Source organism: Myotis lucifugus, unplaced genomic scaffold (genome assembly GCF_000147115.1).
Source record: "Myotis lucifugus unplaced genomic scaffold, Myoluc2.0 scaffold_231, whole genome shotgun sequence".
Lineage (NCBI taxonomy): Eukaryota > Metazoa > Chordata > Mammalia > Chiroptera > Vespertilionidae > Myotis > Myotis lucifugus.
This window is the reverse complement of record NW_005871279.1, coordinates 1,930,499-1,943,008: the sequence shown is the minus strand read 5'-3', so window position 1 is coordinate 1,943,008 and position 12,510 is coordinate 1,930,499. Positions and strand designations below refer to the sequence as shown.

Below are 12,510 nucleotides of genomic sequence, written 5' to 3'. Positions count from 1 at the left end.
AGAAATCCTATATAATAAAAGGCTAATATGCAAATCGACCAAACGGTGGAATGAGTCACTATGACATGCACTGACCACCAGTGGGCAGACACTCAATGCAGGAGCTGCCCCCTGGTGGTCAGTGCACTCCCACAGGGAGAGCGCCGCTCAGCCAGAAGCCAGGCTCTCGGCTGGCAAGCATAGCAGTGGTGGCAGGAGCCTCTCCCGCCTCCGTGGCAGTTGGATATCCCTTGAGGGCTCCCAGACTGAGACAGGGCGCAGGCCAAGCTGAACCCCCACCACTCCCCAGCCCCCCGAGTGCACGAATTTCGTGCACCAGGCCTCTAGTAGGAAATAAGTCAGCTCAGGGCCACAGAAGCCCAGGGAAAAGGTGTGACCAAAGCTGTGCTTTGTAAAGATGAGCAAGGGAGCAAGACTAAAAGCAGAGAAATATCTGCAAGGCTCTCATCCAGAAGTTGTGTTGTTTTACTTGTAAGAACAGACCTAGAAAGAATAGGTGGAAATATCAAAGAAGCAAATTTAAAGGTAGATTCTCCCATAAAAAAACTTTAAAGACATCCTTCCCTACTTCTTAAAATTCAGTGACCACAATATCATTATTCATCTAAGATGATGACTATTATCGAGGGCACTTACAGGAGAGATTTCTTGGAACTGAAAAGGAATTTATAATAGATGAGCCTATAAGGGGTATTATAAACAAAGTATTGTAAATGAAAGTGCATTTCCTCACTTGTTATATATTTTGAATAGAGAAAACTGGCAAATGACTTAAGAGTTGTTGGTCAAGCCTGGATGGTGTGGCTCAGTGGTTGAGCGTTGACCTATAAACGAGGAGATCATGGTTTGATTCACAGTCAGGGAACATGCCTGGGTTGCGGGTTTGAACCCCAGTGTTGGGCATGCAGAGCACAGCCAATCAATGATTCTCTCTCATCATTGATGTTTCTATCTCTCTCCCTCTCCTTTCCTCTCTGAAATCAATAAAAAAATACATTTTTAAAAAGTTGTTGGTCAAAATCTTACGAATTCTATGCTAATAACCTTTCCTACAGTCACATTCTAAAACCCCCTTATACTCTAGTTTTGTTCCTCAGGTCACCAGGCTAAGAAAACATAATTATTAAATCAGTATGGAAATAATAATGGTTCCTACTTATTGAGAACCTAAGTGCATGCTCACAAATATAACCTTTAAACCTCACAATAAACCTCAAAGGTAAGTATTATCAGCCCCAGTTAAAAAATGATGAAGCTAAGGTCAGAGTAAAATGGAATTCAAAAACTTAGGCCCAATTCCAGCTAGTGTTCTGGTGAGAGGTAGCTATGTCCTGCCACCTCAATGTAACTTTTAGAATAATGGTATTAACATCATTGTAGTTTTTCTGGGACAATGACCTTTTTCCTAACCAGAAGAGGAAATTATTGGCATCATTTTAAACATTTACTTCCCAACAACAATCTTCTGAAAAGGCTGAGTATCAACTAACTAAAATTTGAACATCTTAGTACCATTATGCATAATATCTTCCTCCTTAAAAGGTGGCCAACAATGCTGGAAAAATTGGGAGATAGAAATGAAAAACGATCTCTTTCCTGGACCCAGAGAGAATTATGCTAAGTGAAATAAGCCAGTCAGAGAAAGATAGTGCCATATGATTTCACTTACATATGGCATCTAATGAATAAAATAAACTAACAAAGAAAACCGAAACAGACTCATAAAATACAGACAACAGGCTGACAATGTTAGAAGGGAAGGAGGCTAGGGGGCCAGGTGAAAAAGGTAAAGGGATTAAGCAAAAAACACTAAATTCATAGGCACAGACAACAGTGTGGTGATTACCAGAGGGAAAGAGGAGTCGAAAGGGGTGTAGGGGGGATAAATGGTGATGGAAGGAGACTTGACTTGGGTGGTGAACACACAATACAATATACAGATGATGTATTATAGAATTGTACACCAGAAATCTACATAATTTTATTAACCAGTAACCCCAATGAATTAAAATAAAATAAAATAAAAAGCTGGTTAAGAGACTCTTAAAAAAAGAACAAAGAGCAATCTGTTTCCTTAAACATTCTAATCTGTTATAGATGCAAAACTATGCTTTGCTATAAAAATATTTCCTTTTCTTCCAAATTCATTTAGAAATGTTATTTTGGTAACAATATTGTACCTGTTCCTGGAGAGGACAGCTAGCCTTAACATCAAAACACAAGTACTGATAAAGACAAAAGGACAAGCAGGCTAGATGGCTTATGTACTAGACTGATCTCCAGTTGTAAACATGGCATCCTATACTGTTCTCCGTAAGAGCAAACACAAGAAGCCTAGAGAATGGCATTTTCCCAGGCAAGCAGAAAAAAACCTTGAAGAAAGTCATTTTGGGGTACTCCTAAGCATCTCAGTTTATAAATTATAAACTTCCCAGCACTAAAACATTTGGATATTCAACTACATAGTAATTTTCAAGTTAGTGTCCCTATTTGAATACAGTTGATCACCTCACTCACTGGGAATTCTCTTGAGAATATCACCAGGACCCTAAAAGCAGGGCAAACTCCTGCCAGTAAAACCTTAAACCACCAGCGAAATAACTCTCAGGGTGTAATAGACACATGTGAGAAGAGAAGTATTTTTATTATAACAATGCTATCAGGATATTTACATTTTTTTTAGATGAGTCAGAGCCCCATTTATGCACGTAAAAAACAAAAACAAGCCCTAGCTGATTTGGCTCAGAGGATAGAGTGTTGACCTGTGGACTGAAAGGTCCCAGGTTCGATTCTGGTCAAGGGCACATGCCCGGGTTGTGGGCCTGATTTCCTAGTGTGGGGCATGCAGAAGGCAGCCGATTAATGATTCTCTCTCATCTTTGATGTTTCTATCTCTCTCCCTCTCCCTTACTCTCTGAAATCAATAAAAATATATTTTTTTAAAAAACAAATAAAACCAAAAAATCTCCCCCAGCCCAGCCAGTGTGGCTCAGTAGTTGAGTCGACCCAAGAGTCAGGTCACAGTTCGATTCCTGGTCAGGGCTTGATTCATCTAAGATTCAGCAGGGGATGTGTAGAAGGCAGCCAATCAATGATTGCTTCTTATCATTGATGGTTCTCTCTCTCTCCCTTCCTCTCTGTGTGAAATCATTGAAACATATACATATATATATAAAATCTCCCTCAAAACAATAAGCAGATACTATACTTAACACACTTACTTTTCTTTCACTTCTAAAACCTCCCCTTCCTTGTCTTTATCTTCATCAGACTTCTCTCCTTTAAGCATGGGCTGAGAAATTATATCATCCGTGAAAGAACTGAAGTAAGATTTGATAAACTGTGGAGATGGCATCAGAGGTTCACGATTCTGAAATTTAATTATGTTTAAATACATCAAAATGAGAAAACACAAACCAAAAAACCATACATTATACAACACTGAGAATGACATAAAAATTGGAATCTCTTCTTTAAATAACTGAGGAATATTAGGTTCAATACCAAAAGACAGCAGAAATGGTAAAGCTGTCAGCCCTAGCTGTTCAAAGCAGGTTTTTTAAGTGAGAACATTTCCCCTCTCCAAAGATGTAAAATGTTAAGAACTCTTAGAACCACTCATTAGCCAAGCCAGTGTGGCTCCATGGTTGAACGTCGACCTATGAACCAGGAGGTGGTTCAATTCAGGGCCTATGCCCGGGTTGTGGGCTTGATCCCCAGTGTAGGGCATGCAGGAGGCAGGCTGTCAATGATTCTCTCTCATTATTGTTGTTCAGCCGTGGGCAAACTATGGCCCGCGGGCCGGATCTGGCCCGTTTGAAATGAATAAAACTAAAAAAAAAAAAAGACCATACCCTTTTATGTAATGATGTTTACTTTGAATTTATATTAGTTCACACAAACACTCCATCCATGCTTTTGTTCCGGCCCTCCGGTCCAGTTTAAGAACCCATTGTGGCCCTCGAGTCAAAAAGTTTGCCCACCCCTGTTGTTGTTTCTATCTCCCTCTCCCTTCTCCTTTCCTCTCTGAAATATATATACCCACCATTCACTAAAAGTAAAAGAAGGTAAAATCTGGAACCCAGGAGGCAAATAACTGCTGAGTTAAAATGATATCCTTCTGGCCCCTGTCCTAGAAGACTAGCATCCCAGTTTACCACTCATAGACCATGTCTTACAAATGCGTCGACATGTAAAGTCCACATCCCATGGGCCTTCATTGGTCCTCTGTACTTCATCTGAACATCTCCATTAGAGTAGGTGCCAATTGAAAGCCAGATGAGATCACATTTCCTGTTTAAATTATTGCTTTTGGGCATGGCAAACTCACTCGTAATCTCATAATTATAGGAGTATTTTGTTTTTCCTTGTAGTACAACTAAGATGATAAAGTTTTAAAAGAAGAGAGAAGAGGAAGTAACAGCCAAAGGGCTCTCATAACATATATTAGATCCTTTATGTACAAAATTCAACCAAAAATTTTTTAAATGAAAATATAGTATTTTAAAATGTATATCAAATATCATTGTTGCCCTGACTGGTTTGGCTCAGTGAATAGAGCATTGGCCTGCAGACTCAAGGGTCCCAGGTTTGATTCCGGTCAAGGGCATGTACCTTGGTTGCGGGCACATCCCCAGTGGGGAGTGTGCAGGAGGCAGCTCATCAATGTTTCTGACTCTCTCTATCCCTCTCCCTTCCTCTCTGTAAAAAATCAATAAAATATATATTTTTTAAAAATATCATTGTTATTTTGGTAGATTTTTTTTGAGAACATATTTTTATTATTATTTCAGAGAGGGAGAGGGAGAAAGAGATAGAAACATCAATGATGAGAGAGGATCATTGATTGGCTGCCTCCTGCACGCTCCAAACTGGGGGTCGAGCCCGAAACCTGGGCATGTGCACTGACCGGGAATCGAACTGTGACTTCCTGGTTCATAGGTAGATGCTTAACCACTGAGCCATGCCAGCTGGGCTATATAGATTTTTTTTATTTTTATTTAATTGTTTTATTGCTTAAAGTATTACAAAGAGTATTACATATGTCTCCTTTTTTTTCCTCGCCCTTGACAATCCCCTGGTATTGATAGATTTAATATCTGTGTGTGAAGGAGAAAAACAAGGAATCTGGTATGTAAGTAGATGATCTAATCTAGGATAGATGAGATTGGGAAAGAAGAAAACTAAATAGGAAATCAAAGGGAAAAACCTATCTTTGCTCTCTCTCTGGTGGAGAGATTTAGTATGCCTTAATTTAGGATTATACAAATAAATATTTAAGTCAAATGATAATCCATTAAGTGACAAATATGCCCAATGTCAGTATTTCACTAAAGATTTCGAGTAGGAATATGTAGTGATGATCATTTAGCATTTTAGGGGAAAAGCTTAAATAGAAATTTAAATAGCACTTATTGGAGGCCGAGTAAATAATGTCTTTTAGTTTTCTATTTCTGAGTAGAAAAGAAACTATCACCACCTCCCTGCCTTCCCCAGGGATACAAATTTAAAATAAAGACAATGTTACAATTAATGGACTTAAGTATCAAAGGAATAAGATGTAAATTCTAGCTCTGCCACTTATGAGCTTATGTGACCTTGCACCTGTCATTTTCAGTTTTCTCATCTCTAAAATGGCAACAAAATACTTGCCTTATTTATCTTACAGGGTTGTTGTAAAAATCAAAACAGTAATATAAAGTATTTTGTGATTTATAAAGTGACATACAAACAGATTAGAAAATACACCTGGAAAATGATATGGAGTCTCTGTAAATGTAGGTTACCTTGTATTTTCTTACCACCCTTCAATTCAACTAGTACAATTCCTCAACAGTAATCCTATCTAACAAAGAGAGAATATGCAAATTGACCATCATGCTGTTAACAAGATGGCTGCACCCACAGCAAAGGCGGGGATCCTGTAACACAAGATGGCTGCACCCACAGCGGAGGCCAAGTTCCCATAACGAGCCTTAATGAGCAATCAGCAGGGACCTGAGGCTGTGTGGCGCTGGGCCAGGGCAAGGCACCTGAGGCTGCACCCCCCCCCCCCCCCCCCCACCGCCTGGTGGAGCTTGACAGGGGACCTCAGGCCGCCCCCTCCCCACCCCCCCGCCTGGCAGGGCTTGACGGGGGACCTCAAGGCCATGTCCTCTGGCCTGGGACCAGGGGACCTCAAGGCGCGCCCCCTGCCCCAGTGCCAGGCCAGACAACCTGAGGCCATGCCTCCCACTCAGTGGGGCTTGACGGGGGTGGGGCCGGCTGGGTCTGGGTCTTGTGCGATTTTGGGGCACATGTGGGTGGGTGGGGACTTGACTCTGGTTCCCGTGGTGTGCCCCAAACTCTAACAGGAGGAATATTTTCATATACATTTTACTAATTTTCTTTCATCTCTGACACTTCTATTATAGAGAAAGGGCAAATAGCAATATTAACATATTTCCTCTAATTAATTCCCTTTTAATGTGCACAAATTTCGTGCACTGGGTCACTAGTATTATATAAGTAAACACAAAAAAACCAGGTAACTTTAAGATTCCATTTGCATTTTACAGTGTTTTAAGGAACACCAGTTCTATAAAGTGCTCAATGAGAGACAAAGGATCATTAGTTTAAAGAGACTGAGAACCACTACATCTATATTCCTTAGATTCATAACTCATCTGAGCATATGAAAGTTCTACCATGATGAAACCTGTTTTAACTGTTTAACTCAGCTAATATTTGAAAATGGTAAGTTAAAAATATACACAGCTTGTTAAAATTAATTTTTTTAAAAAAAATCGAGTTATTATTAAAGAAAAAAGGAACAACTGTTAAATTACTGACATTTAGCAGAAAATCTCTAGGGATATTTAGTGATGACTGTGGTACTCCCACACCACTCTACTCATATCCTTCCCTGGCACTCAACCATATGATGCCTTTTATACTTATCATGGTTTCCCTCACTAAACTATAATTCTGTAAGGGCAAGGACCAGTCTTTGTATCCACTCTTCTAAAATGCCCACCATGGAACTTTGGTCAATAAATGTTTCTTGAATTAAACTATCTATTACTGAATGCTTAAAATTAATAGCTACTTATATAGTACAACTTTAAAAACTTTAATGATATAAAACGGGAATTGGCAATTTTTTTCTGTAAAAGGCCTGAGAGTAAATATTTAGTCAATATTTGTGACAGCCTCTGTCACAACCACTTGACTCTGCTGTGGTAGCTTAAAAGCAGCCAAAAATAATGTGTGAGCAGCTGAGTTCCAATAAAACATTTATAAAAACAAATGGCAGATGAGATTTGGCCTGTGGGTCATTTGACAATTCCTAATATAGACAAATTCTTTCAATGTTCTCCAGGTAAAATATTGGACACAGCCTACATTCTTATTTTAAAAAAGATAAGCCACAAAATACCAAGTTAAAAGGAAAAATAAATATAATCCAGATCTAATTGGTTATCATTACCATCACGCTCAAGCTTAAACACTATATTTTAGAAATGACCACTCACAATGTATACTCACCCTCTATTAACCAACTCAGATTAATTTACCTTGTATTTTTCTTTGGCTTTTTCTTTTCCAAGAAGTTTAAGAACTTTATCAGCTAACAGCATGCTTTGTTGATTTTGGAACCCTTCTAATATACACACAGCAGTGACGTCTAGAAATAATGGAAAAATAAAAGTATGAAATTATTGTGAAGATGATTAGCAGCATCAAATGGGCACAATCTTACCACAGAAAGCGAAACTAAATTCATAGCTGTATGTGGCTATCAATTTCATTTCCAATAAATTGATTCCTAAATTTTATTTTATATTTTCTATGACCAAACTCAAAGCTCAGAAAGTCACTCCACTTCTATGGGATTCACTTTCCTCTCCTGGAAGTGAAAGAGACTGTAGTGCATGATTTGTGATGTTTCGCACTGCACTAACATTTTACATAGCAAATAAAACGAATTCAGGAGCATTCTCTTCGAGCCAGTAACTATAGGCTAAATTAACATAAGGAGGCGCTCTCACATCTGGTCTTTTTTATAGGCCTCAGAGTTATTATTTCCAGAGCCATCTTGCCAAGGCTCTCAATTAAATATACTTCAAAATACCATTTTCATCTGGTCATGCCATAGTTCCAAGATATATTAGTTTGTAATTTAAAAGATCAGTGATTCCTTAATCTACTAACTTTTCATTCAAAGTACTAAAACAATGGCTGTTGCCTTTTTCTGAACTCAGTTTCTTATAATTCCAAATCCTCTCTTCTCCAAAGAAGTCTTTCTGCTATTATGCTCCCCAAAGCCTGGCTAGTGCCAGTATCAATGTCTTTTTCCCATCCCATTTTTCCTATTAAAATCCATTTAACCTCCTCTTTATAAATTATCTATGAATAACTTCAAGATTTCATTCAAAACTCAGAATTCTCTTTTCCAAAGCAATACACTTCTACCCACCACCAAAGTTTATGACACCATAAAACAGTGATGGCGAACCTATGACACACGTGTCAGAGGTGACACGCGAACTCATTTTTTTGGTTGATTTTTCTTTGTTAAATGGCATTTAAATATATAAAATAAATATCAAAAATATAAATTTTGTTTTACTATGGTTGCAAATATCAAAAAACTTCTATATGTGACATGGCACCAGAGTTAAGTTAGGGTTTTTCAAAATGCTGACACGCCGAGCTCAAAAGGTTCGCCATCACTGCCATAAAACTTCAAATTTTTCTAAAATGTTCTATAAACCACTCTCACTTGGTAATGCAGGTTTTTATAAATAAAACGGCACTTTTAAGTAATAATACTATTAAAAATAATTATGGCCCTAGCCGGTCTGGCTCAGTGGATAGAGCATCAGTCTGCGGGCTGGAGTCCCGGATTCAATTCCAGTCAAGGGCATATGCCTGGGTTGCAGGCTCGATTCCCAGTGGGGGGCGTGCAGGAGGCAACTCATTAATGATTCTCTCTCAACATTGATGTTTCTATCTCCCTCCCTCTCCCTTCCTCTCTGAAATCAATAAAAATAAATTAAAAAAAAAATAATTATGGCTAGCCCAGCTGGTGTGGCTCAGTGGTTGAGCATCGACCCATGAACCAGGAGGTAATGGTTCGATACCCAGTTAGAGAACATGTCTGGGTTGCGGGCTCAGTCTCCAGTAGGGGGCGTGTAGGAGGCACTGGGGGCATGTAGGAGGCAGCCAATTGGATGATTCTCTCTCTCTCTCCTTCTCCTTCGTTTCTCTGAAATCAATAAAATAATATATATTTTTTTAAACAAATAATAATTATGGGCAAATCTTCTGAGTGTTTTATGTTTTTAATTATGTAAGATTTAAATGTGCAGTGGAAAACAATTTTAGATGGTAGAAATTACACTTTAATTTAGCTCCACGGCACCCAGAAGAATGTACTTTAAAACCCAGTGGTCTAGCCCTGGCTGGTTCGGCTCAGTGAATAGAGCATTGGCCTGCGAACTGAAAGGTCCCAGGCTCGATTCCGGTCAAGGGCACATGCCCGGATTGTGGGCTCGATCCCTTATGGGGGACTTGCAGGAGGCAGCTGATCCATGATTCTCTCTCATCATGGATGTTTCTATCTCTCCCTCTTCCTTCCTTTCTGAAATCAATAAAAATATATTTTAAAAATACCAACACAAATGTACTGTAAAAATAAACAAACAAACAAACAAACAAAAACCCAGTGATCTATACTATAATTGAAATTTTGGTACCAGAATATTTACAGTATTTACTAAGAATGGCAGTTTCACTTCATGCTATGTACTAATTACATAATTTCTAATTGGGTATAAAATAATGTTTGAAAAATACTGAGGGCAAAAAAAGTTTTCTTTTAATGAGTCATTTCAAAATTATTTCAGATTTATATACGACATTAACTGAAAACATGTAGAATCTTAGAAAAACTACCACTTACTAAAACTCCTGATTTTTTACTCATGGAATTACACTGATGCTCATTAGTTGCCAAGTTTAAAATGTATGGTGTATTAAATCTGAATCATAATAATCATTTAATTCCATAATTGAACAGAGACAATACTCAAATGTCAGCTATCTCAGTTTAAACCAGAAAACAAAGTCTCAATTGGGAAAGAGTTGAACTTTTAAATACAACTAATTTCTCTACTTACAGGCAGAGTTTCATATAAATTTACCAATGATTACAAAACCATTAATTTTCACATGGAAACACAAAAATATCCTCACCTTCTAAACATTCCTTCTTATTGTCTAGCTTCTCGTGGGCTTTTGCACGTCTAAAGAGAGCTTTCACATATTTGGGATTAAGTTCAACAGCCTTTGTACAATCTTGTGCCACCTCTTTCCATTTTTGCTGCAATTGAAAGTATTTTTTAAGTCACACTAAAGCACTGTTTGACAGAAATCAGTTTTCCAAATTTAACAGGCTGAGTGTTAAGAGTCTGACAACAGAAAAAAGTATTTTCAATACATATCAAGAATATCTATAGCTCAAATAAATATCTGTAATAAAGATAAGCAAGGATGTACAGAAGGCCGAGAGATGCAAATCAAAACAACAATGAGGTACCATCTCACACCTGTCAGAATGGCTATCATCAACAAATCAACAAACAACAAGTGCTGGCGAGGATGTGGAGAAAAAGGAACCCCCTTGCACTGCTGGTGGGAATGCAGACTGGTACAGCCATGGTAGAAAACAGTATGGTGTTTCCTCAGAAAGTTAAAAAATGGAACTCCCATTTGACCCAGTGATCCCACTTCTAGGAATATATCCCAAGAAACCAGAAACAACAATTAGAAAGGATATATGCACCCCTATGTTCATAGCAGCACAATTTACAATAGCTAAGATTTGGAAACAGCCTAAGTGCCCATCAGCCAATGAGTGGATAAGAAAACTGTGGTACATCTACACAATGGGATACTACGCTGCTATAAAAAAGAAGGAACTTTTACCATTTGCAACAGCATGGATGGAACTGGAGAGCATTATGCTAAGTTAAATAAGCCAGTCGGAGAAAGATAAATATCACATAATCTCATTCATATGTGGGATATAATGATCAACATAAACTGATGAACAAAAATAGATCCAGAGACAAGGGGCAGGGGAGGGAGTTAAAGAACAACCAAAGGACTTGTATGCTTGTATATTAGCATAACCAATGGACACAGACACTAGGGCGGTGGGGCTTGCCTCGGGGGTGGGAGTAGATGGGGGGTGTCTATCCGGGGAAAAAGGAGACATGTAATACTTTAAACAATAAAAGAAAAAAAAAGATAAGCAAACTGATTTTTAAAAACACTAGGCAAAGGACATACTTAGGCCAACTTTCTACCACCAAATCTACAAACCTTCCTGCATCTATGTGCCCATATCTTCTTCTTCCTGCCTGCTAGAACTGAGGAAGCGCCCTTCTTTATCAAAGGCCAACCCTCCACTTATGGATCTGCACTCTCTCCACTTTAGGGACTCCACTCTATTAGCCATTCTACCTCTCCATCAATCTGCCCCCTCTACTGAATCATTCCCATGAGCATCTTTTAAAAACCCTCCATTGATTCCATAAATCCCTGCAGCTTTTACCCCATTCTTCAGCTCCTCTTTACTGCCAAACTCCAAAGAGTTGCCACTCTAACTGATTTCACCTACCTCACTGGCTGCTCCTTCACAATTTCCTTCACTAAATTCTCCTTCTACCTGATCTCTACATGCTGGAATTAGTCAAGGCCTCATCGCTTTCCCTAGGTCAGTGGTCGGCAAACGGCGGCTCGAGAGCCACATGTGGCTCTTTGGCCCCTTGAGTGTGTCTCTTCCACAAAATACCACGTGCGGGCGCGCACGTACAGTGCGATTGAAACTTCATGGCCCATGCGCAGAAGTCGGTTTTCAGCCTGGGCGAGTCTATTTTGAAGAAGTGGCATTAGAAGAAGTGGGGGTACGTTCGCTGAGGTCGACCCCTCAGATTGAGGACATTTTTAGCAAAGGCCAGCTTAGGAGTACCCTAATTAAATTAATAACAATGTACCTACCTATATAGTTTAAGTTTAAAAAATTTGGCTCTCAAAAGAAATTTAAATCGTTGTACTGTTGATATTTGGCTCTGTTGACTAATGAGTTTGCCGACCACTGCCCTAGGTGATCACATCTATTGTTCTGGTATTACATAACATCTAAAATTAAATGATTCTTTATTGCTTTAGCCCAAACCACTCTCCTAAAATAGACAACTGTCTACTTAGCTATCTCATGCCTTCCCAACCCACTGTTATTAAAATTCCTGCTTCTCTTCACCCTTCACATCCAATGCTGTTGGGTTTCAGCTTTCCTTCATGGCTCATCTAGGCTACTACAACATCCTTAGTTGGTCTCCCTGCCTCCACCCTTGCCTTCCTCCAATATAGTCTTGACAGAATGGCAAAAGCAACAGATGATGTTCCTGCTCTACTTAAAACCCTTAAACATTTCCCATTATACTCAGAATCAAATCCAAA

The 12,510-nt window shown here is 38.9% G+C and overlaps 1 protein-coding gene across 6 annotated transcripts in view; it reads right to left on the bottom strand.

The window, feature by feature from the left end:
• TOMM70 (translocase of outer mitochondrial membrane 70) overlaps positions 1–12,510 on the bottom strand; it is a 44,327-nt gene that overhangs the window by 14,789 nt on the left and 17,028 nt on the right. For all 6 annotated transcript variants that reach the window (XR_002831586.1, XR_002831587.1, XR_001350173.2 and 3 more), the window contains exons 3-5: positions 10,240–10,366; positions 7,557–7,666; positions 3,222–3,370 (exon numbers count right to left, since the gene is read on the bottom strand). Coding sequence is in view for 3 of the 6 variants with exons in the window: in XM_023762096.1 (XP_023617864.1) it covers positions 3,222–3,370; positions 7,557–7,666; positions 10,240–10,366 (386 nt within the window). In the remaining 3 variants the exon portion in view is untranslated. The remainder of the gene's footprint in view (positions 1–3,221; positions 3,371–7,556; positions 7,667–10,239; positions 10,367–12,510) is intronic.